We start from the raw sequence: 25,148 nt of genomic DNA, 5'->3' as shown, positions 1-25,148 counted from the left end.
CTTTTAAAAGGTCCTCAGACGACCTGAGTGTAGGAGACTACGTTTACTTTAACCAACGAAAACGTAACATTAAAATGTTTTCGTTGGATCACCCTAATAACTGCCAAGATGCCATTCTTTTTTTGCTCTTGAGCGATGGAATGTGCCTCATCCCCAGTGTATTGAATTATAAGTTAAGGTTGGCGCTTCATGCTCACTCTAGATTCCGTTATCGTCCATCGACTATTGGAGACGACTGTGACGAGCTAGATAGCTAGGCAAGGAAAATGTGGGTTGGTGCCCCTTATACCAACTAAATCATCTAAGCAAAATACAATAGAACGAGAGCAATATCACTTGGTACTGAACAACTCAGTAGATTTGACAGGTGAAAAGCAAAATGGACTTGGTGTGTTTAACATCACCACAACCCCACTTTTTTGGCCACACACCTCCTATTTCACAGTCTGCGCGACCCTCTTGTTAATGTATATATAATACGTTAATACTGTATGAGGGGAGCTTTAAATCTCATTCTCGTACCCAGTGCTCGCATCGTTGGGTGACCGTTGGTTAAGGGTGACTGGGACTTGATACCGAGTTTTCCAAGGTCAAAGAAAGCGACTTTTGCATGCACATTTCGTCTATTTGTTCAGTTGCCCATGTCCACTGCCTTGTTGAAATAGGTAAACTGCACCAGAGAAATCGGAGTTGACCGCAACCTATTGTTTACACCATTCATATCATACAGTCTTCCCCTTTTTCTTGCAATTCTTTCAGCTAAATTCTCCACTGACTTAAATTTTGACATCTTGCTGATCCTAGAATCTCTTTGATAACTGTGCTCTTCACCGACAGTCCGCGAACAGTTCTCAATGAAAAACGTTCTCCAAGTTGTCCATAGTTTAAAGGATTCAGCTCTCAGCTTTCTGTTCAAGACGATTTCAAGACAAGGATTGACAGCGCTATTCACATGCGCAATGACTAAAATGATCAACCACCAATGGGAAGCCCCTTTTCTAGTCACGTTCGGTTCAAACGCGATACACATGTGGAACACATGAAGGGGAAGCCAACATAATGCAAACGTTGCTGTGACGATGACAAGCATGCGAATGACGCGACGTTTTGACAGCTCAGCCGCTTGTCTGTGAATGCTGTGAATATTGCCGGATACAGTGCGAAACCAGAGTTTGCGTGCAATAAGAGAATACATTGTTGCTATGAGTACAAGGGGAAATGCATACCAGAGGACGAACATAAACGAAAAGTGAATTTCCATGATAATGCGGTTGCGCACCAAGTAAACGCACTCATGTTGACTTGTTGTTCCTCTTACACCAAACATGGCGAGATACGGGGACATTAAAACGGCCGAAGAAGTCCATACCCCACCAGTCATAATTCTAATATTTCGTACAACAACGATTCGTTTCATTGGAAACAAGATTGCGTAGAACTGATCCAGTGAAATGGCAATCAAAATGAGAATAGAACCAGCAATGGACGTACCGAATACAAAGTGCACAAGTCTGCAAGAAATCTCTCCCAGCGCGCCCTCGAACCATGCATCTCCAACATAAAGGTTCCTAACGGCATAGGGAATGATGAATACTGCGACCAGAAGATTGACAGCTGCCAGATTGGCAAATAGGTAGTTAGTGGTTGTTTTCATAGTGGGCTTTTTAAGTACGATGTAAACGAGGAGAATATTTGCGCCCAGTGCCACAAGGAAGGTAATAATGTACGCGGCTGTTAACGATGATGTGATTGCTACGGCGAAAGGTAGATTCATATTGCTGTTAAGTAAGGCTGTTTCTTGTTTCAAGGTCTGCGAACAGAGTTGGAAAAAATGACAATGAATTAATGAATAACACCAGTTTTAACTGAGAATCGTGAAAACAAAACAAAGTAACTTGTCCTCATGAACCAATCAGAGCAGTCAAAACTGAAAGACAATGAATCCGACCAGGCACTGAAATGTTTAATGGGAAGATTACAAATTGAAAAGAAAAGAAATATATATAAATGCTAAAAAGAGCAAGGCAAACATTTTCCAATATTTCAAAACGCACCGCGTTCTTAGGATATTTACAATTTAAAACAGGCCCGGGGATCAATGTTTATGTATATTATTCTCGAAAATATGCGTGCGTGCAATTTGACATGCACAGTGGATCAACAATCATTTTTTTCCTGCATAAGCTTGTAAGAGACAAGTCGAGTAAAAAGATCTTAGAAAACTACTTGCGTTTCCTAATCAAAGCATATTCCTGTGAGCGAATTTGAGATACTACTTCTCCTGAAACACTTGAAAATTCAGAAAATGAAGATAGATTATTGAGTACCATGATAGGCTCTGTAAGCTGTGCGAATTGATTTACTAAAAACAGACGAGAGAGCAACGGCTTGGCACGGGCTTTTCAAGGCTCATTTTGAAAATCAAGGTTATAGTTTCATCCTTGAATAAACGATACAACAAAATCTTGCTTTTCGAGCTCAAACAGTTGTTGTATAAAACGTGTATAAAGCAAAATAGATAAAACATGATGTCATGCTCAAACACACTCTGCTATACTCAGACTTTCAATTGAGAATGTCAAATCGTGCCCCGTTAAATAAACTTTACACTTACGATAAATGATGACGTCCTTGTTCGTCTGTACTAAGAATCAGTCTTGAAATTCCCAAGTTCACGCAGTTTTGCTTAGTAATTTGTAAGGTTTGTCATTTTTTTATGAGATTTTTGCGAGTAACAGCATTTCATTTAAACATCGATCATTTTATGGGAGAAACAAGGCGAACGCATACAAAATCAGAACTCTCTAAAACTGAGGCTTTACAACCTACTTGCACTGATGCACGTCTAGTTTCTATATGATAATTACAGTTGTGTCACATATCCGCAGAAGTTGTCTTTGAGGCTAATTAATGTCCAGTCACTGGTTTCAATATAATTAGCAGTTTATGTTTTAGGCGCCAAGAAAATTATATACCAAAGGCCTATCTATTTCGATGTTAAAACAACTCAAAGTTTTAATGGTCAACAACCTAAGACTTCCTACGCAAATAAAATGTGATGCAAATTTTTGAAAAATTAAATTTAACTCAACGATACCAAGTGAACTTTAAACGAAAAAATATTTGCTTTTCTCAGCCGGTGGCTCTTTTCTTAGCTCTATAGAGCGTAAATTCAAAATCATCGAAAAACAAAATTTTTTATTACATTGCCTTAATTACTTCCTCGATATCAGAATTACTCAATAGGTTCCGAAACATATTTGGCAATCTACGTTTTCTCTGTAGCTAAAAATACGTTCAACGGGCAGAAAAATCAATCAAGTTTGTAGGCATCTTTCCTGCAAGCATCTTAAGTTATGACTCACACTGATTCGTTTTGTAGATACAGGGTTTTTTTTCCGTCTTATTAAAACCAGCCAGATTAATCAATTTTTTTTATAACATCGCCTTAATTACTTCCTCGATATAAATTACTCAATGGGTTCCGAAACTTATTTCGTAATCTACGTTTTCCCTGTAGCTAAAAATATGTTTAACGGCTGGAAAAATCAATCAACCTCGTACTTAGGCACATTATTCCCTGCAAGCATCTTTATTACGACACTCACGATTCGTTTAATTGTATATACAGGGTTTGTTTTTCCGTCTCCTTTTTCCGTTTTCAGAGGCGGGTGAAGTTTTTCAAATAATTAAAGTTCGTCACAAACATGAACAGGGTCACCGAATGAGAATTGAAGCAAAATACAGTTAAAAAGCTGTGTCCTGTGTCCCCAGATCATCAGGGGCACCCAACGACAGCAGTATAATTAATAATTCTGCTCAGATCCTTTGAAACGCTATTTTAGGCTATCAGAAGTGCCTTTAAAGATCTATAGGTTCATTTTAGGCAGCGCTATAATATTTTTATCTGTTCTGTCATTTTAGGGGAACTTGAGTCTTCTCGAAATTACTAGGACATTTTTGTCCATTTCCCGAAAACCTTAGGTCTTATTTCCTTTCCGAAAACCTTAGCTGACCTTTTTTCGGTATCCGAAACGACATTTTTGTCAATCCGAAAACACTGGGCCTTAAATTTTCCATATCACGAACGTTCGTGCAGAAAATTCCCTTTAGAAAATTGTAGGGGATTAAGGGCCTTCCGAACAGGTAATTTACCGAAACGATCCGTTGGGTGCCCGTAAGATCATCTTGTGACCTTTTAAACATATTTTTGTAAGCTAATTTGATCTGTTCTGATGCTTAAGTTGAAAATTTAAGGACGGTGCCTACTATTGTTACTGCGCATACGTTCTGCGCATCTCGAGATACTCGGGTTTCCTATGGGTGCATTCTCGACCCCAGTGCTTACGCTTCTAACAATCTGAATGACCGCGTAAGCTCTGGGAAACTCTGCGCACGCGTAGCCAAAATTTGGCTAACTGGACATCATAGCGCATGCTCGGCTCTTCCAAAACAAAATGGCGGCCTTGAGCAGAGCAGAAGAGTTCGCTTTAGCAAAGGATGGTAGAGACTGTGACTTTCAGTTAAAGCCCGAACAAAAGAAAATAATTGATGCTGTAGTTTGTCGTAAGAAAGATGTATTAGGTATTTTACCAACGGGATTTGGAAAGTCCCTTATCTTTCACTTGCTGAGTAATGTGTTCGACTTCATGGAAGCCGGACAACCTCCCGCGAAAGGGAGAAGCACCACAATCGTCATATCGCCACTAAATGCGCTGATGCGCGACCAGATCAGCAAACTTGGCCAAGAAGACAAATGATTTGGTGATTTTGCAAGCTCGGGAAGGCAAACTACAACTCGTTTTTCCTCACCCAGAGTTTGTTATCGAGAATACAACCAAATCCACGCTCAAGACCTCCACATTTGAGAAACACGTACGCTGTATTGTCGTAGATGAGGCGCACTTAGTGGATGACTGGTGGGTGCTTCTCTAAATGTTCTATTGCCCGAAATTGTTGCTATGGGCCATTCCATTTTATATCCGCATCCCCCGCCCCCTATTGAAGTATTAATAATTAATATGCTTTAAGACCGCTTCAGAGGAAATTATCCCCCTTCAGAATCCAGTTTCAAGCAAACATCCCCTCGTATCTCTGAGATACCCCTTTGGAAATGGCTTTGTGTTGGATTCACCCTCTTGGATTCTTGAATGATTTCTCCCCCACTTTGGAAATCAATGGTTTGGGGGTGGGAAGGGGGGGGGGGGGGGGAGGTGCGGATAAAAATTGGAATGGTCCTATATAATTGGATGAGCTTACAATAATATACGCTGTGTCTAGCTACTGTAGATATGCAGCAGCTAGGAAATGTTAAGCTTACTAGATTCTCCTGACCATTAAAATACAATATAGTTAATAAATAATGGAAGAACATTTTGTCTGAATGATTAATTTTTTTAAAACCAACAGTAAGTGTTGTGTTAAAAGATGATACATTTTTTCAGCTGGGAGACCATCCCTTCCAGCTGCATGGCCTTCTTCTTGGACTATCCCTCTTAGTCTATGGTATTGGGGACACCAAAGTGACAGACCCTTCTAATCTCATGTTGCATATTGTTTTTATTTTATTATCCGTGTAAGAAACAATTTTGCCCAGCTTTTGGAAAGCTGCTCTAACATTCGAAGGGCAATTCATTTGGGTGTCCCCTACACAATGGAAGAGTACTTCCAAGAGGCAGGCCGAGCTAGTTGGGATGGCCTGCCTTCTGAGGCAATTGTTTATTTCAATTGTTACGATGTCAGTAAGGCAAAGCGTGGCCTTCAGGATACGATGATAAAGTTTGTGAAATCAACAACTGAATGTAAACGTGAAATTATTCTTCAGCACTTTGGGCATTCTGCCCCCAAAAGAAGTGACGGTGGCCACAGTTGCTGTGACCATCACAGAAACATTTGTACATGTCAACTGTGTAAAAGTAAAATCAAACCGGTAAGTGAAGATGTTCTTCCCAGCACAGCACCTGCTGCCAGCACAGTCATTGTCTCTAAAGAACAAGCTGACCTGTTTCGTCAAAAGCTTCTGCAATCTCGAAACACCCTTCGCAGTTCACGATGTTGTGTAGGAATTGTAAGCATATCAACTGGCTTTAGTTTGGAACTTGTTGATATGGCAGTAAACAACATTGAACACCTTGATTCAGTTGAAAGCATTTTATCCTTGCCACCTGTTTTCAGTGAATACAATGCTAAAGTTATTTTAGACATTCTGCAAAATGTCCTGGGTAAGGTGGACGTACACATGGAATAACAAGTGGAGTTTAGTAACTTAATATGGAGTCTGAAGGGCTGGATATAACAGCCACAAGCTGCCCAGGTAGAAATCACTCATCCATACATGTAGAAGAATAATTATTTTATTTCCCCAGCATCAAACACTGTGTTACATGTACATGTATCTTATCTCTTTCCCCTAATTTAATATGACACTCTTAATACAGTACTGCAGAGTTCAAAAAGTAGTTGTGGTTGTGTTTTTCCATCATTTGTTTCTTCAGTTACTAAGTAATTTTCAGCGAGAGAACGAAAATCTTTTCGCCTTTTAAACACTCTGGGGCCGAAATATTCTTCAAATAATCTGTGGTACAGCAATCGCTTTTGGCAGAGAAATGATCAATAAATTATTGTTACCAAAGAATGAAATGACCACAACAAAATAAACTTACAAGTGGCAAGGCGTGCGATCATGAGTAAATGCAGTGGTCATATTACAAACTCAAAAATTAGGCTAATCAGATCATGAATTGGCAAAAACTAATTTTCCTCAGATTGACTGAACACATTTTTTGAAAAGGTATCAGTATCATTTACAATGACATGTTTGGGGCATTGGAATGTAGGTAAACAAATTAATTGAAAACTTTATTAACCTGTCGAGTAAAATCTAGCAGTGCAGATTTCCCCACTGCTAATAGGAGACACCTAACTTTCTAAAATACAATCTAAAATGTAAAAAAACTAATCTAAAATACAACTTTCTATGCCTTCTACACTGACCATGACCACTTATTATAAAGCATTATAAAACAGGTCTCTACTTATCTATGGAAGATATATATCTGTTCTGGTTACAACTCTAGGACTGTTTTAAAAATCTCTACATAATTATTTGCAATCTTTGCACATATATACAACTGTGAAAGGTGTATTTGAATGTGCCTTGTAAAAGAAAAAAAACCAAGTCTTTCTTTGTATCAATTTACATGGCATTTAGAGGTAGTGCTGTCTTTCAAACCATTTGTCCCCTTTAGGGCTAGAGAAATCTGATATTTTTTGTTGAGACGATATAGAAACATAGCTAATAATATTATTACTTCAGAGAAAAAAGGCTTCAGAGATGGCCTTCTGTGAGACTTCTTTTTCTACACCAAATGTCACAAACAACTAAAATCTCTTTTGGAAAGGCACAGCCCTTGAAGTTTAACAACAAATTTAGTTTAGAAATATGCTAAACTGACAAATCATGGTAGTGACTCAGGTGCCCTCTTACTATATTTAAGTTGTCTAATAAATCAAATTATGCATCTCTTTATACCGCAGCATTTTTGTAAACTCCATATAGAAATTTATTAAAATTATTAAGAAGATAATTTAAACGTAATTCCATGTTATTGTCTGTCCAACAAACTTATAAGGGCCACTACAATGGTAAGGATTTCCATTAAAATAAAAACACAGGGGAGTTTGTGGGAGGATGACACACAAGAATGCTGGAACCTAGGAACCTGAGGTTTGGCGTTGGGTTTATGTTTAACACAACTTCAAATTATATGCCAAATGGCAACACCAGTACTTGCAACCAAAATTAGATGAATGTTAATTTGTTTATTTTTAAATGAATCGGACTTCTGATATTGAGTGCAAGCCATAAAAACCTTCATCACTTGGGCTTTTGATGAGAAAATCAAAGTGTTGATGGTTTGAGGCTAGGTCTGTCCCTGAAGTGCTGAAAATTCACTACAGCATTGACTCTCTACCCACGTGTATTGTTAGGAACTGGCAAAAAAAATGTACAACTGCAATGGACTCACTGTTGAGAAGTTTTCTGGTGAAATTTTGTTGGTAGAAGGTCACCTTTGAGGATTTATAAAAAAAAGCCACTACCTTGGTGTTCTTGGATTTATGGTTGAACAATTAATTTCTCTTAAACAAATTGCATTCAAATGATGAGATTACAAAAACATTTTCATTGAATGTTATTAGACTTATAATATTCATTTTCATATTTATAAGAAGAAATAGGCATACACAAAAGATTTTGATGTGTTTGTGTTCTGTATCGAGTTTTGTAATCTCAAGTTTAAGAGCTAACCCATTCCCAGTGCTGGTATCCCTGAGCAAAAAAGATTTGGTTCCCACTTTGCAAAGATGACCGCAGTCTGCTTAAAACTTCCAACATGATGAATAATAAAGTTTGGGGGTTATGTCTACTAGGCTAGTGGATTAGTTTGGACATTTTGCCCCATGCATTCAAATTCTCTTTCACCAATACACTTGGTAACACCCCACCCCCCTTCCCCCCCCCCCCCCCCCCCCCCCCACACACACACACACACACACACACCTCCAGGTATGTTTGGAATGAAACTATAAAATATCCTTGGGCTCATAAATTGGTGTGTCCTTGTTGTTTTCACAAGAAGTCTGAGTGGCCTATTGTAACCTTCTCACTTCTTTGAATTTTTCACCTGAAAAATAACGGTTTTAAAATAAAAGATCTAGTGAGAGTTGCTGTGGTTGAGGGGAATTTTTCAAAGGCCCATGTTTCACCTTTTTCCTTTTATAAACACATGAAAACATTATACAATTTTTATATCAAACTAAGCAAAAGGGCAGGACCTTGACTTGTAAATCATAAGTTGCATGGAACTAAGTAACTTACTTTCCAGTATTGGTTCTGAACATTACAACGTATTAATGAAATAAGGTAAAGGGCTTGTTGAATTCACAAAAAAACCAAAAAAACGGCTTTATTGGATGCAAGGGTACTGAATTAGAAACCTATCTACCTTGGATGAGCCAGCAATCAAACGATTTCTGCGTGTATCCCTCTTAAAACAAAGCCTAAATTAAAATTGCTTAGAAACTCGATGAAATACTGCCGGTCACTTTTAGAAAATCATTCTTACTTAAACAATCTCAAACTGATCTGAAATGATTTAAAGGTGCGCACATACAGCTTAATTAAAAGAATTGAAGTTACCTTTCCTCCACGATTGATAGAGCCACGGCTGAATTTTCTCAGTCCTTTATAGATACGGTCAATCACCATTTACTTGTGTTGCAATATTTACGACAAAAAAAATCCTCCAGCCCAGTATGTATGCTTGTGCTCGCAATACATCGAGGCAGATGTCGCGGAAGAAAGACTCGATCGCTCCCAAAAGCGGACAATTCTGCACTAAAAGTATCCACGCACTTAAAAAAAATCCTTGCCTTTATTTCCGCCATCGTGATTAAAGAATACGCATGAAAAAGAAATCCTTATTTCGGCCGCCATCGCCGCCATGTTTTCGTTGGCGCGCCCGTCATCGGAACCTGGGCTCTAGGAAAGGGATTAACCAATCAGTCAAAAGTCTCCTTTGTTTCAATTGTTTCAGCCGTAAACCAATCAGGAGCGGTATAGGTCCCAGGGTTCCCCAGAGCTCTTCCTCCATGCTGGTCATGCGCAGAAGAGCTCTGGGGTCGAGAATGCTATGGGTGGTGCCTGCTAATATAAGAATATTTTTGCGCGGTTTAACCCTTTAAATCCTAGGTGTGTGGTATTTTTTTCAATGACTTTTTGTCAATAAATAGTCTGAGCCACTTAATTTCTCCATAAATGGAGATGAAATAAAAATATCTGCGGTCTTAAGAAACTGTGGGCTCAGGCTAAATTGTCACGTGATGCAAGTGACGGTTGTTGTTTGTTTCGAGCGAGTGCACGAGCACGAATCTGGTAAAATCATCGCTTTATAAGTGTTTTTCGAGCCATTTTCCTCTGCAGAAACCCCCATTCTGGCATCATCAAGCTGGAATGTGGGTAGAGGCAATCCTCTGAAAGAAAACAGAGGTGAGAGGTGATTTCATGCTGACTGAGTCGCCAAACATGCTGTGTAGCAGACATGGAGGCCCACGAGTGAAGTTGCCTCTCTGGCCGTTTTGTGGATGGATTCCAGGACCTGCCAAGGCTATTTGGGCGAGTTTGGAGTAGTAAAATATTCAATGGATTCGAAATTTTGCTGGTGGTACTGGGTGGCTCGACACTTATAAAAAAACTATGAAATGGAAAGAGCAGGAGTTCTACGCTCGCGCTATGGCTGAATTACCCAGAATTCTCTTCGGGCGTAAACGAGGCAACGTGAGATACGCAAGACTGGGTCTGATAAAATGGCTGAAGTATAGCCCTCGGAAAGCGTTGAGAGGAAAACTTCCAGTCAGATACCAAGGTCTGACCTTGAGGTTTGCTGTAAATATAGACTTTTCAATTTTGAACAAATTATTTGGATTAAAATTGACGATAAATAAGTGTAATTTTTGATGTTATTATTTGGCCGAACAATTGGCATTTAGGACTTTGTTGCCAAACGAACGGTGATATGCAGCGAAAATCGGGAGGCGTAGTCGATTTGCTGGGTTTGATGATGGAAATATACATCAGCTGGTGTCATTCACACATTATCATGACGTTGTAGCTTAAGTTAAACAAGAAGCAATTCATAGAAGCCAGAACGGTGTTTTCGACGCATATATGCGTTGTTAGTATGCGAAGGGTTAAAACTATGCGGAGAAAGCAGAGCTTAGCAAACGCTTTTGGTATCTCGAAAGAAAACTGGGGGTAACCATGCATTTTTCAGAGATAATTAAGCTTCAATTTAGGAAAAAATCTCATACATTGCTTCATATTTTGGCGCTTTTTAGAGATATTATTGCTTCATTATCTCTGAAAAATGCGTGGCTACCCCCAATTTTCGTTTTGGATTCCAATAGCCCTTGATAAGATCTGCTTTTACCGCATAGTCATAAACCGCACAAAAATACTTCGATATTAGTAGGCACCGTCCTTAAGTTCGTGAAAGTTTTAGGAAAGGAAATTATATTCCTCGAAGTTACGAGCTGTTGCTGACGTTGCGAAAATACTAGTTGACCTTTTTTTGAAAACGGGGCCGCCCGTGAAACAACTCCAGATAGTGGTCAGAGTAGGACTGGAACCCACCCGGCTGGGCCACGCCACCTCCCTTGAGCAGAGCGGAAAAACGCAAAAAGCATGCGCGAACTCTGCGTGAGCGCTGGGCACCAAAAGTTTCAAAAATGGCGGCAATTTTAATTTTCTAATCTTCGGCAATTTACTATGCTACCGCAGATATCCCGGTAAGTAGCGATAATTATCCCACACAAGAAGATAGCTACAGATGTAACCTTGCTGTGGTTCAATTTTCTTATGGCTTCTTAAACTTTAAAAAGGTTTTAAAGCGCTCGATGTTACCGCGGCATGTAAACAAATCGCCTCTACGGGTCTGTTATTGTCATGGTCCTTTTTACAAAAAGCGACTATATAAGCAAACCCCTGAATATTTAAGGTTGAAAGTTCAATCGTGGGTAGGAAAATAGTTAAGGTGATTCCGCTGAAAAAGAAGGAGTATTTAAAAATTGTCTAAGACTTGGTCCAGTTCATGACTATGTTATGAGCATTACAAAAATGCAATAAAAAATGGGGGTCACCGTGCTCGTTTTTGTACAACCTGGATGGCTATTATAGTAAATAGATGAGCCACGAGGTTTATTTGTGCTTTTTTTCTATTTACATGTTGATTATTACAATCTTTTAATGGTGTTATATAAATTAAATTAATTATTAGTTAAATTAACGTGTAAAGCAAGGAAGCTAAATAAACCATTAGGTTGTCTTGTTAGCTCCCTGGCTAATTTAGGTTCTAGATAGCAGGCAAAAAAAGAAAGAAAAGAAAAGAAAAGAAAGAAAAAGAAAAAAAAATGAAAAAGCAAAAGGAAGGAAGAACTTATTTATTGTAAAAACAAGTTAACGTATGTTACGAGGTCAGCATAAAAGAAAATTAGTTCATTTGTCGTTCTGACAGTAAATAATGTATAATTTGTTTCGGAAAAGCAGACACACTTTGTATGAGTTTAGTAGTGTATGTACTTTTGTATGAGTCTAGTAATCAGAAAAGGTCTAGTAATCAGAAAAGGGAACTATCATTTCTAGAAAAATTAATTTCTTGCATTAAAATTTCGAAGCAGTTCAATAAAATTTACTTTAATCTTACACAACAAACTATTTTCATTGAACTGGTATTAAGATTATTAAAGAAATTAAAGATTTTGCTGCTTGTGCACGTAAGCAGCACTACCTAAATACGTGCTTTTTAAAGCATTAAAATAAAAATATCTTAAAGTAGAGTATTAAACTTTTCTTTAAATCGCGATATATAGAGGTCAACCGTATGACAGTTAAATTAATGCATTAAAAAATGGGGGTCACCGTGCTCGTTTACAAGAAAAGGCCATTTATTTTCCTGCCGAGCTTCACCTCAAGGAAATCCCGTAATGTTCTGCGTGCGCGCGCTCGTGCGCGCGCTTAATGACGCGAAAAATTATGCGCAGCAAGGATGCCGATGCAATTCGATGGAATCACCTTAATCGTTAATTACTGAGTTTGCCAAAGTGGATTTTTAATCTTTGCACAAGGATCCGAATTATCGGTGTCAAGGGAGCAATTTCATGCGATGCGTTACTTTCCATCTCTTAGTATATTTTACTACCTTTTTTCCTTTAGTTTAGTTTATGTCTCTTCAATATATTGTAAATTTCTTTTTGTCTTTCACTGCACGCCTCGATTAGCTTTCGCTACTTGCGATCCAGTGTAATTAGCTAAAAGTTGATCATGATAAGCACAATAAAAAAGTTTGTTTTTTAAACGGTGTGTGGACATCTATCTAGTAGGCTCAGCTCAGGTCAGTTAGACAACTGATGTGTAACAATACTGATCGGCACAGGTCAACTGAAGGCAGGAAAACTTCCCAAATAATCCCTTTTGTCCCTGTGCTCAGCGGGGATTTAGAATTTGTTTCACAAAGTTTACAAACTGACAAAGCCTTCCGTGGTCGCACTCTCGCCATCATTCACTCGTCGCGCAAATTTGTTTTAGAAACGAAAAAAAAAAAAAATGCATCCAGTGAGTAGAGGTTGACCAGCTGCAATTTTTTAAATAGAATTTTATTTCAATTTCAGTTGTGCTGAGGCCAAATATGAGTTGTCTTGTAATGAGGAACATAGAGAATTTAATAAATAGAGATGAAGCTCGGGTAGCATAGTTACCAGAAGTGTCCCTTTGCTGTGTTTATAGTCATGTATCGGAACCTGTACATACCGCAAGTCCAGTTTTCGTCCTTGTCCTTACACGTTGCTGGTAAAATGCACGGTCCGATTTTATAGTATTTTCGATGACAACGTAGATTTACCACAAAAGCCACTGCTCAAGAACGACAACAGAATCGAGCTACAGCGTTTTCAGTTTACTTGCGCCCGCGAACGGATACGCGCAGAAAAATTGCGCAGAATGTTTTTCCGCTCTGAACCTCCCTTGAAAGAAAACTTTCCATTACATCTGCATAAAACCGTTTTAATAATTTGTGTAGGAATGAGTTTCATTATGATACGAAATGACTAAAACTAAAGGAATAAGAAAGGAAGTATTGCTTCTTGGCAAAAGCCTGTGGTTAGTCCAACAACCAGCCTACAATCCATAGGACGTATCTTAAAGGCAAAATATCATGGGGTTTATGGTATCTTTTGTTAAAAATGATGAAATAAGACCTTCAATCAGCTGCCAAATAATTCTAGAATGACGAGAGGAAAAAAGTCAACTCAATTCTTGAAAGAAACAACTCGTGATCTGTTCTAGCGCATTTTGGAAACAAAAATGCGAGAAATTGATAAACATTAGCCTAACATTTTTCAAGTTTCAATCCGTACCGGCCTACTCTGTCTCTGGCCAGAGGTACTAATCGACAGTTTTATTGCACTGGGGTAATAATTTATAACAAACTTGACAATTATTTCTTTGTTTCTGCCGACAGACAAACATTTTTGGGTTTTGAAATGACAGCAAATTTGCGCGATACTTCCTCTTTAACTTGATGAGACCTTTCTTTAATCTATTGGCTTGGTAGAAATCTCCAAGCTCCCCTTTTCGAAAAATTTGAAACGTCCCAGTCTTTTCCGTGCTCTATACCGTGGTAATCTTTTTCCTGCTTTTCATTCATTTCCAACAGCAAATATTTTAAGGAAGGGGATGGTAAATAGCGAGGGATTGGGGGAGGGAGGGAAGGTCACTTACTGGAATGGCTTCAAATGCATGTAATTATTTATGAAGTGTCAAAGTCTTTTCAATTCATTTCCACGAAATGCTTTATTACAATGCGTCTGTTTTACGAATCTCCCGTGAAATTCAGTTGAAAAAACATTTCATTTCTTTTAGTTTACATTACGAGTAGAAACTAATAAATTATTATTCAGACCAAACGACTTTTTAAGCCCGAGAAGCACTGCCAAATTAAAAGTATTGTTTGCACAAGTATTAACAATAAGTCCCTATTTCACGCTTATTGTCACAAAACAATGAAAAGAGTTTACTCTCACTTCAAAACAGTATTCTTCCATGCAAATTTGCTCTTCAGCATTGATGGTACGAATACCACGGTTGCTTAGATTTACCTTTGATGATTGGATGTTTCTTGAGTGAAAGCGTCCGAAGATTTCAGAGAAATTTATGTGAAAAGAGCTCATCTTGTGCTTTCAAATCACCTTTCTCTCCTTCAAAACTGAGCTGGGATTCCGAAGCTAGCGAGCCATATCAAACGGCGACTCCTTCAGTTAGAGAAATTAAGGTTTGTATTTCTTTATATTAATCTGTATAGATTCTCCGCGCACAAGGGTATCGAGACGGCACGATACAACTTGCAGTCGCGTAATTACATTTTATCGAATCGTACTTAAGTTAAATAATACACTGCTCGAACTAACCGTTCGTAAATTTGACTGCGAAAGCGACTGATACCGGTCCAGGTTTTAAATATTCTGTGGTTTGTCAGTCGTCTGGCTTGGGTCGATCATTGTTGTAGCTGTTTTTAATGTGTTTGGAATGGCTTGGCGCGAAACGGAAAGATGCTACAGATACTATTCAAAGACATATTATCCCTTCCAAGGTTTTCCAAGAAGATCATAGGAACATGAAATAACGGAGAAACAAAACACACATCTAGAACCGGGAACCCTTTGTGGCTTCAAAATGGGTCTAACTTACTTCACATTTTAATCAGCAAAGAAAGAAAGCGATTTTTTGAAATCGGGACACCTGTCTCGAGCACTCGAGATTTCAGCGGTGAAAATAATAGTTGACTATAACTATAAATGACTCCGGCTCATTTAAAATCTCAGACTGAAAAATTCTTGTGATCGAGCCGAGTGTGTAAAATTATAACTGAGAGATCTGAATATCTCTCAGTCTGAAATCATATAGGTTTGTGTATTAACTGATGGTTGAGAATTCTGAGGCTGCATTCTTATTAATTATTTCTTCGTTTTGTCAAAAGTGTTTAATTGATGGCTGTGAAATGTTGATTGGGATTAGCTCGGTATATTTAAGACTTACAAGGTTTTCTTTGTTGTAAAAAGTGTTGGCTAGCTGTAGTCTAGCCTTCCATTCTTTTGGTTTCTTTATTTTACATCATACGCGGATTTGACAAGGTTTCTATTTAATGGCGAATTTCAGACCGGGCTGAACTTGGGGCTAGAGCTTTCGTTCAGTTATTACATGTACATGATGAATTTCAGCCCGGGCGCAATTGAGATTACTTGGGGTAAAATAATTTCAAGATAAAACTTTTTCACTGAAATCACACTGATTTCGCCTGCCCAAGTTCACATTTTAGCTCGGGCTGAAATTTGATTGTATTTACATGAGATTTCTCAGCCCGTTTGACCAAAGTTCCAGCCCAGTTTGAGCTAGTTAACCGGGCTGGACTTTTATCCTGGGCTGGAACTTTCTCTATGTAATTACAAACTCTTTTCTAAGAGGATTTATTAACAAGGCCGGGATGAAATCTCAGCCCCCGCTAAGCCGGCTGAAATTCGCAAGAGAGGTCGATCGAGACCCTGCGGATCAGATTGGCAAATATTTTTCACCTTCTCGATTGTTTTGCGGCCGTTGCACATATATATAGTCTCGAGTTCTATTCATAATTGGCAGGGGCATTCAATGGTTAATTTTAATTTGGTGAATATCTACTTGCGAAGCTGAAGACTTCTTTATCTTATAACAAGTTGTCCATTCTAGTAGTCGGATATACCAGATACCAGTTCACATCTTTAACGCTGCATTTAGATGCATTGCTGAACAATTAACGCAGAACCGAGAAGATTTACTAAAATTTCGTGAAGGATTTCATTTTTTTACATGTTGTCTTTGATTATCTTCAATGCAGTATTTCCATTTCCTCGATTTACAATTAAATCAGCGTCGATCTGTAACCAAGGCAACAGAATAGGCACAAAGGCAACGTCACTGTCCTTACAGCCTTTGACAAGATGTCACCAATATTTACAAGAGATCAGCAAAAACCTTAAGGCTGTCAGCGAATCTATTAGTGACTTTTCAAGGAAGGGCTTTCTTGTCAGTTGTTTTAATAGCATTGAAACGAAGAGAAGCATTTCTACCCCTCAGTAATCCACTACTGGTTTAATTTATCCTGATCAACCACTTCCAGTAGTTGCGGGCGACTACCTCCAGCTCTATCATATTGCCACCGCTACATGTATTCAGCTGAGGGGCACCCAACGAGAACATTAAGTTATTAAAAGAGCAAAATTCTTAAAATGCTGTCTCTTATGTTCAGTAAAAACCAGTGATAAACTGTGTTTGCAAGGACCACCGTGACAAAATAAAAGTACCGGATCCTGTAGTGAAGGATCTAATCAGCAAAAATATTGTATAGCAAATAATCTAAAAAGAGAGCAAGGCTGATTTCACGGTCATACTTCCCTGACCGTGAAATCAGCCTTGCTCTTTTTTTAGGTTATTTGTCTCTTATGTTTCCAGATCGTTTTGTGGTCTTTTAAAGACATTTGAATCATTTGTGTAAGCTACGTAATACAGTCTGATCTGTTGGGACGCTTTAGGCGAGTGAAAATTAAAGTTACAAAAAGTTTTGGGGAAAGGAATCTTATTCCACGAATTTATTTGCTACAGCTATTGCTGGTTCTACAAAAATGCTAGTTGACCTTATATCGCATTTTTAACGACATATTTACTAATTATTTCACTTTATTTTATTTGATACACAAAATAAGTTACGACACAGAACATAACATACAATTAAGTGTACTTAAATGCAAAGAATAAGTGGTAAGGAGACCTCAAAGAAACTAGAAAACTTATATTTAATTAGGCCTCCTCTAACTATGATTACAGTACGACTTCAATAGAGTGTGTGAAAGTGTGACGTCAAAAATATTTAATTTTTAAAATAATGGGATTTATTAAGATGTTCGCAAAGAAAAAAAAAGAAAAGTGTTCGCAAAGAGTATTTTTCATCATACTCTTTCAAAATATCTCAACAAATCCCATACTTTCGGAAATTAACTTTTTGTGGCGTCATCACTTTAGATCTCTATAAATCCACTGTAAAAAAAAAAAGATGGCGACTCGTTACACTTACTCATAATTCTTCGCACACAAATCTAAAAACGCTCATAAAAAGGCACAGAAAGGTTCTAAACACTTCAAACCTAGCACTGGAATACAATGTTGTTACTACAGGAAAGAAATTTCGCTAAAAAGTATGCTTTTCCACGTGCTTGTTTGCTGTGTTAGATTCCCAAGGTATTTGGTAAAATTTTTGTCCGCCATCTCTTTTTCCGTACGGTGAATTTACATAGCGAGATAATCACATGACGTGAAGTCGATAGCAAAGTAAATAATAAATAAATAAATAAATACACTAGGACTGTCAGTTTGAGTTCTACTCTACCTTGATTTTTGATTCTCCAGGAAACATTGTTTACATGAAAAGAGGAAGTACTGGCTTTTCGACGTCCTAAATCCCTGCAAACATGGCGAACGTGAACGAGATAAGATCGCAAGTGGAGGAGATGCTGGACCGCATACAGACACACAAGGGTGTGGTCGGAGTCGTGATTGTAAACGAGGATGGCATTCCGGTGCGATCGACCCTTGACAACTCTACTACTCTTCAATACGTTACCATGTGTAACAGCCTCTGTGGTCTTGCCCGCGGGATTGTGAGGGACACTGACCCGCAGAATGATTTGAAAATTTTGCGCGTGCGCACGAAGAAGAATGAGATCATTATGGCACCTGAAGGAGGGAAGTGCCTTATTGTGATTCAAACCGGGGAACAAGCGCAGCAGTCGCTTAAAGTACTTATTGAGTAGCTTTGCGTGTAACTGATATTTAATTTGATGTATGCTAAGTTGCGTTTATTTCTAAATACAGCAAACAGTGACAAGTTACGCTATACCCGTTGTAAATGGCTACGTTATTCACTATAGTTTACTTTTTTTGAGTTGTTAGTACGAAGGCGATTGTATTGCTTATGACTGGCAAAAAAAAAAATAATAAAAAAAAATAAAACAGCTCTGGATCAATCAGAGGACGGTGATACGCACCCAGCAAAAGCTGACCCGTTTCCTGGCGACACTGAGTAAAGTCAGCTGTTTTATCTCATCTGTTTGGTTTATCAACAGAGCCTGATAACTTAGGGTAAATTGGCCACTGTAAAGAGATTCGAGTGCTGACATTTCGAGCGTTATCCCTCTAATTACATGCCAAATTGTTTTCATAACGCGCCAAATTGTTCGTCATCCCAAAATCAACAGTTTCATTCATTTATTTGGATGGGGGAAGGGCATTTGGCATTGAAATAGAAAAAAATATTTTCTCTCGCTGACTAAGCAATCCGGCAAGGACTGGGATGAAAATATTTCAGATATAAGGTAATCAAGACCAAATATTTACATTTCGCAGTAACAACTTAATCAAGTCCAAATATTTACGTTTGTCTGAGACAACTGTCTTCGTATAATATGCACAAAACAATTCTCAGTGGACGGTGAAAATCAATTGTTAGGTCGTGGAAGGGTCGGAATCTCCTATAGCGAATACGAGCCCTGCCAGAAAGATTATTCTAGAAGTAAAACTCTTCTTCCAACTTGGTTGAATAATAAGTGAAAACCAAGTTTTGCGAAACGTTTTGTTAACTATTAATTGTTTTCAAAACAAACACAGGTGTCTCACCCAGAATGAGCAGGCTAGTACAGTAAAAGTTGCTACACTAGTTCAACCCTTTTGTGATAATTACAAGCTAAGATTGGAGTAAGCTACAGGTATATATAGGTTGGTTTCACGTTGATAAAACTGGCAAGATGAGTGTAAATGTTGGTTTTTATACTTTAAACAGTAAAGCAAATAAAACGTATAACAATAATTTTTCTTGTCACACAGGGGCACGTTGAAACTGCTCTAATTAAACATGTGTCATAATTACAAATAATACCAACTGCAAAACGTGACCTAAGGAAGCATATTGACCTAGGAAATCTTAATACTAAGAATAGCTTCGTTTTCAGCTGTTTTGTTCACGGCTTTTCTTTTCTTGATTAGTACCTGACGAACTCAGGGCTGTAGGATGTTTAGCTAGATGTAATGCACAAGACGTTGATGTGGATGGTTTGATACAAATGTTTCAGTTTACCGTTTTGATGTTATCAAATAAACCGATGTTTTGACGTCATATGACAGTTCGAAAACCCAGTGCTAGGATGAACCTTCTTTACTATTTGCACGACATTTTTTTTTAGTATTGCGAAACTTTTTCATTGATTTTATTACATTTTTACAGAATGTTCCTCCGAAATGAAGTTGCTTTTATTTAAAATATGAAAAAAAAAAGATACTTTTTAGTTCCTCTTTGCAGCTAGATGTGTTTTTTAATAGTATGTCCAAAATTCAATTTAAAAAAGAAATAAACTGTCCCATTGTGTTTTTCACCGCTTGCCTCACTTCTCTTATCTTCAGGAAGTAGAGAATCGGGTTTAATGATGAGTTTAAATACACAAGACTGGTAGTAAAAACCCAAAGTAAGCTGCTGAACGTACTCCATCCACTAATGTTTACTATTATAGTCACAATACCAAACGGAACATAACAAACAACCAATGCCAGTTGAACCCACGCTATGCTAGAAACAGTCTTCTTGAAACGAGCTATGTTAAGTGGAATGCTTTCTCCCCCGGTCGGTTGTCGTTGGTGAACATGGTCTCGTATTTGTGCCTGATTTTGTCTCAGTCTAACATAGATCGTTGTGTAACAGAAAACGGAGATGATTACAGCAGTTAATATTGAAGCAGCGCCTATAATTGGAGAAAAAGGGTCATTCCAGAAAAAGGAAAACAGTGCAAATGAAGCACCAGATAACCAAATGGAAATTGCAACGACGCGGATTCGCCTCAACGTTACCACTTGCCTGTATCTGAGACCCAACGATAGTGCAAGAAGCCTTTCCACACTTATGGCAGTGGATACAAGGAGCGTTACCCCACACAATAAACAACTTAAAGGATAGCTCACTTTATCCACGTAATATACAACGTCCCACTTAATGTCTGCTATTGAAGGCAGATAGAATATGATGACAGAGAGTGGTTGTATTACAAGGCCAACACAAAGATCAGTGACTGCCAGGCATCGAAGCAACAGTTTTGTTGGTGGATGAAGAGAAATCACTTTGTTAAGAGCCACTAGGATCAGAGCATTTCCCAGAGATGCGGCAACGGACAAAGAGATGTTGAAAGCTAAAAGAAACACCGCTAAGCCTTCCGGTAGTGTGCTTGTGATGACTCGGATAGACGTACTAGTGTAGTGCTCGTCCACATCTGGATTAAAATTCTCCATTCCTGCTGGCATTTTGTAGAATGAAAGTTTACCAACTGTTCGTCTAACGATTAATCGAGAAATGAATTTGATGTCGCACCTCCTTAATGTACCGTGACAATTAGTTGCAATTTTTTTTTATAGAAGCGATTGGTGGACAAATTGACAGTTTGTAATACCATAAATGAAAGCAAAGGCAAATAACAGACAAGTACTGCATTCACTTAATCATAACACTGAGGAAGGTAAAGAAATTCAAGGAGAGTGGGTGGTGTTAAATCTCTACACCAGTGAAACTCGCAAAATTAATTTGACAAGAGAACTTAATATTTTTTTGGCCTTCTTTGAGAATATGAGTTAGAGGTATTTTATTCGTTTTATACAGCTATTTCAATTAACGTTGTCGGATTAAAATCAAGCTAAAAGACAAGACCGCAATGTTTTGTTGGATTATTTTTTATGAATAATTTCATCAAAATCATCCCTGCACGTGCAGGTCATTGTACTGCTAATTACAACCTATTGTTTTCTCCAGGCATGACTGATGTTGATGAATTTATTCATAAAAATCCCACGTAAACTTTCGGTCTTGTCTTTTAGCTTCATGCTTTGAACCGACAACGTTAATTAAATAGCTGTATAGCCCAAAACATAAAAGTACAAAGTTTAAAAGTATACTGAGTATACGCTTGTTTGCAGTTGAGATGAAACCACTCGATCGATGGAGGGAAAAAAGCCCAGATATGATAATAACCCAAGGGTCTATACAAAGTTAAAAACAAGACCTTCATATCTTGTGTTTTTTACGGGTGCAAGATTACACCTCGCTAAAACCTGCTTTTTTTCGTCTTCCGTACTCAAGGTTATATATCTTGCGGAGCAGTCAGAGCTGACAATATTAATGAGTAAGATATAACCGACCAGTTCTTTCAGTGGTTTCAACCCTACTTTACAACTACAGGCTATTCTGGTCTTTAAGCTATTCAAGGAAATCCTTGGCTTCTGTCGTGATAATTTGACAATTTGTTATTGCCCGCGAAGTTGTTTTAGTCTGATCTGGGGATTTGGGGGCGTTGTACGCGAGGGCCCATTCTGAACGTTCCGTTTAGAAACTGCGCCTTCTTTGAATTCAGATAAGTCAAACAATCTGCCCTGGTCATGAATTTTCTCTCACTGACTCAGCGATTGAGAAATGGGATGATTCGGCTCTGAGTTGGGAATAAAACACTTTTGTCAGGACTTGCCAGAAAATAGGTCAGTGGGAAAAAGTTTGCTATTTTTTTTAGCAGATAAAAGGTAATCAATTCCAATTATTTACATTTATTGCAGCAATAAGGTTAGCAAGTCCAAATATTTACGTTTCCTTTACACCAATCACGATGGCTTGAGACAACTGTCTTCGTCAAAACATGCACTAAACAATTCTCAGTAGGCGGTGAAAGTCAATTATTACCGCGCAAGGGTCGGGATCTCCTATGACGAATACTAGCCCTGCTAGAAAGATTATTCTAGAAGTAACACTCTACTTCCAACTTGGTGACTGGAAAAAGGATGTTTAAGAAAGTACGCCTATTTGAGACCAGAGACAACAACAAAAAGAAAACGTTTTGTTACAAACCATACACAGAGAATTCTAAAACTCTGTTGGATTTGAAGTGAAACTGACCAAGGTTTGCAAAACGTTTTGTCAATTATTAATTGTTTTCAAAACAAACACCGGTGTCTCACATAGAAAGAGCAGTAAAAGTAAAAAGTACAGCAAAAGCTGCTACACTAGTTCCGCACCGCTTTTGTGACAATGACATGCTGACAGTGGAGTAAGCTACCGGTATATATAGGTTGGTTTCACGTTGATAAAGCTTGCAACATGAGTGTAAATGTTGGTTTTTATACTTTAAACAGTAAAGCAAATAAAACGTAATAACAACAATTTTTCTTGTCACACAGGGACACGCTGAAACTGCTCTAATTAAACATGTGTCATAATTGCAAATAATTACAACTGCAAAACGTGACCTAAGAAAGCATATTGACCTAGGGAACCTCAATACAAAGAATAGCTTCCTTTTCAGCTGTCTTGTTAGAGATCCCCTCCTTTCTTTTCTTCACTGAGTAGTATGTGACGAATTCAGGGGTTTAGGATGTCTAGCTAGGCAAAATGCACAAGACGTTGCCGTGGATGGTTTGATAAAACAGATGTTCCAGTTTATTGTTCTGATAATATCAAATAAACCGAGCTTTCGACGTCATATGACAGTTCGAAAACCCAGTGGTAGTAGAGGATGAGCCTTCTTAACTATTTGCACGACATTTTTTTTTAGTATTGCGCAACATTTTCATTGATTTTATTACATTTTTACAGAATGTTCCACCAAAATGAAGCTGCTTTCATCTAAAATTTGACAAAAAAGATACTTTTTTGCAGCTAGATGTGTTTTTTAAGGGTATGTCCAAATTTCAACCTAAAAATGAAATAAACTGTCTCATTGTTTCCTGCACTGCTTGCCTCACTTCTCTCATCTTTCAGAAGTAGAGAATCGGGTTTAATGACGAGTTTAAATTCACTAGACTTGCAGCAAAAACCCAAAGTAAGCGGCTAATCCTACTCCATCCACTAATGTTTACTATTATAGCCACAACACCAAACGGAACATAACAAACAACCAATGCCAGTTGGACCCACGCTATGCTAGAAACAGTCTTCTTGAAAGGAGCAATGTTAAGTGGAATTCTTTCTCCCCTGGTCGGTTGTCGTTGGTGAACATGGTCCCGTATTTGTGCCTGATTTTGTCTCAGTCTAACATAGATCGTTGTGTAACAGAAAATTGAGATGATTACAGCAGTTAATATTGAAGCAGCGCCTATAGATGGAGAAAAAGGGTCATTCCAGAAATAGGAAAACAGTGCAAATGAAGCACCAGATAACCAAATGGAAATTGCAACGACGCGGATTCGCCTCAACGTTACCACTTGTCTGTGTCTGAGACCCAACAATAGTGCAAGAAGGCTTTCCACCTTATGGCAGTGGATACAAGGAGCGTTACCCCACACAATAAACAACTTAAAGGATAGCTCACTTTATCCACGTAATATACAACGTCCCACTTAATGTCTGCTATTGAAGGCAGATAGAATACGATGACATGGAGTGGTTGTGTTACAAGGCCAACACAAAGATCATTGACTGCCAGGCATCGAAGCAACAGTTTTGTTGGTGGATAAAGAGAAGTCACTTTGTTAAGAGCCACTAGGATCAGAGCATTTCCCAGAAATGCAGCAACGGACAAAGAAATGTTGAAAGCTAAAAGAAACACCGCTATACCTTCCGGTAGTGTGCTTGTGATGACTCGGATAGACGTACTAGTGTAGTGCTCGTCCCCATCTGGATAAAAATTCTCCATTCCTGCTGGCATTTTGTAGAATGTAAGTTTACCAACTGTTCGTCTAACGATTAATCGAGAAATGAATTCGATGTCGCACCTCCTTAATGTACCATGACAATTAGTTGCAATTCTTTTATAGAAGCGATTAGTGGACAAATTGACAGTTTGTAATACCATAAATGAAAGCAAAGGCAAATAACAGACAAGTACTGCATTCACTTAATCATAACACTGAGGAAGGTAAAGAAATTCAAGGAGAGTGGGTGGTGTTAAATCTCTACACCAGTGAAACTCGCAAAATTAATTTGACAAGAGAACTTAATATTTTTTTGGCCTTCTTTGAGAATATGAGTTAGAGGTATTTTATTCGTTTTATACAGCTATTTCAATTAACGTTGTCGGATTAAAATCAAGCTAAAAGACAAGACCGCAATGTTTTGTTGGATTATTTTTTATGAATAATTTCATCAAAATCATCCCTGCACGTGCAGGTCATTGTACTGCTAATTACAACCTATTGTTTTCTCCAGGCATGACTGATGTTGATGAATTTATTCATAAAAATCCCACGTAAACTTTCGGTCTTGTCTTTTAGCTTCATGCTTTGAACCGACAACGTTAATTAAATAGCTGTATAGCCCAAAACATAAAAGTACAAAGTTTAAAAGTATACTGAGTATACGCTTGTTTGCAGTTGAGATGAAACCACTCGATCGATGGAGGGAAAAAAGCCCAGATATGATAATAACCCAAGGGTCTATACAAAGTTAAAAACAAGACCTTCATATCTTGTGTTTTTTACGGGTGCAAGATTACACCTC

The 25,148-nt window shown here is 38.2% G+C and overlaps 2 protein-coding genes and 1 long non-coding RNA gene across 3 annotated transcripts in view; 1 reads left to right on the top strand and 2 right to left on the bottom strand.

Annotated features, from left to right (window-relative positions):
• Positions 1-625: 625 nt before the first annotated feature.
• LOC146478911 (neuropeptide SIFamide receptor-like) lies at positions 626-1,786 on the bottom strand. The gene has a single exon (XM_085111548.1). It carries the CDS (start codon positions 1,772-1,774, stop codon positions 632-634), a length of 1,143 nt encoding a protein of 380 aa, XP_084967674.1. The 5' UTR covers positions 1,775-1,786; the 3' UTR covers positions 626-631.
• Positions 1,787-9,699: 7,913 nt separating this feature from the next.
• Positions 9,700-25,148, top strand: part of LOC146478892 (uncharacterized) — a 314,457-nt gene continuing 299,008 nt past the window's right edge. The window contains exons 1-2 of the long non-coding RNA XR_014865065.1: positions 9,700-9,730; positions 10,748-11,035. This is a non-coding gene — a long non-coding RNA (uncharacterized LOC146478892). The remainder of the gene's footprint in view (positions 9,731-10,747; positions 11,036-25,148) is intronic.
• LOC146478910 (melanocyte-stimulating hormone receptor-like) lies at positions 18,456-21,189 on the bottom strand. Its single transcript, XM_085111547.1, has one exon. It carries the CDS (start codon positions 20,975-20,977, stop codon positions 20,021-20,023), a length of 957 nt encoding a protein of 318 aa, XP_084967673.1. The 5' UTR covers positions 20,978-21,189; the 3' UTR covers positions 18,456-20,020.

This window comes from Pavona decussata, unplaced genomic scaffold, assembly GCF_977016875.1.
Source record: "Pavona decussata unplaced genomic scaffold, jaPavDecu1.1 SCAFFOLD_62, whole genome shotgun sequence".
Lineage (NCBI taxonomy): Eukaryota > Metazoa > Cnidaria > Anthozoa > Scleractinia > Agariciidae > Pavona > Pavona decussata.
This window is presented reverse-complemented; position numbering and strand designations above follow the sequence as displayed.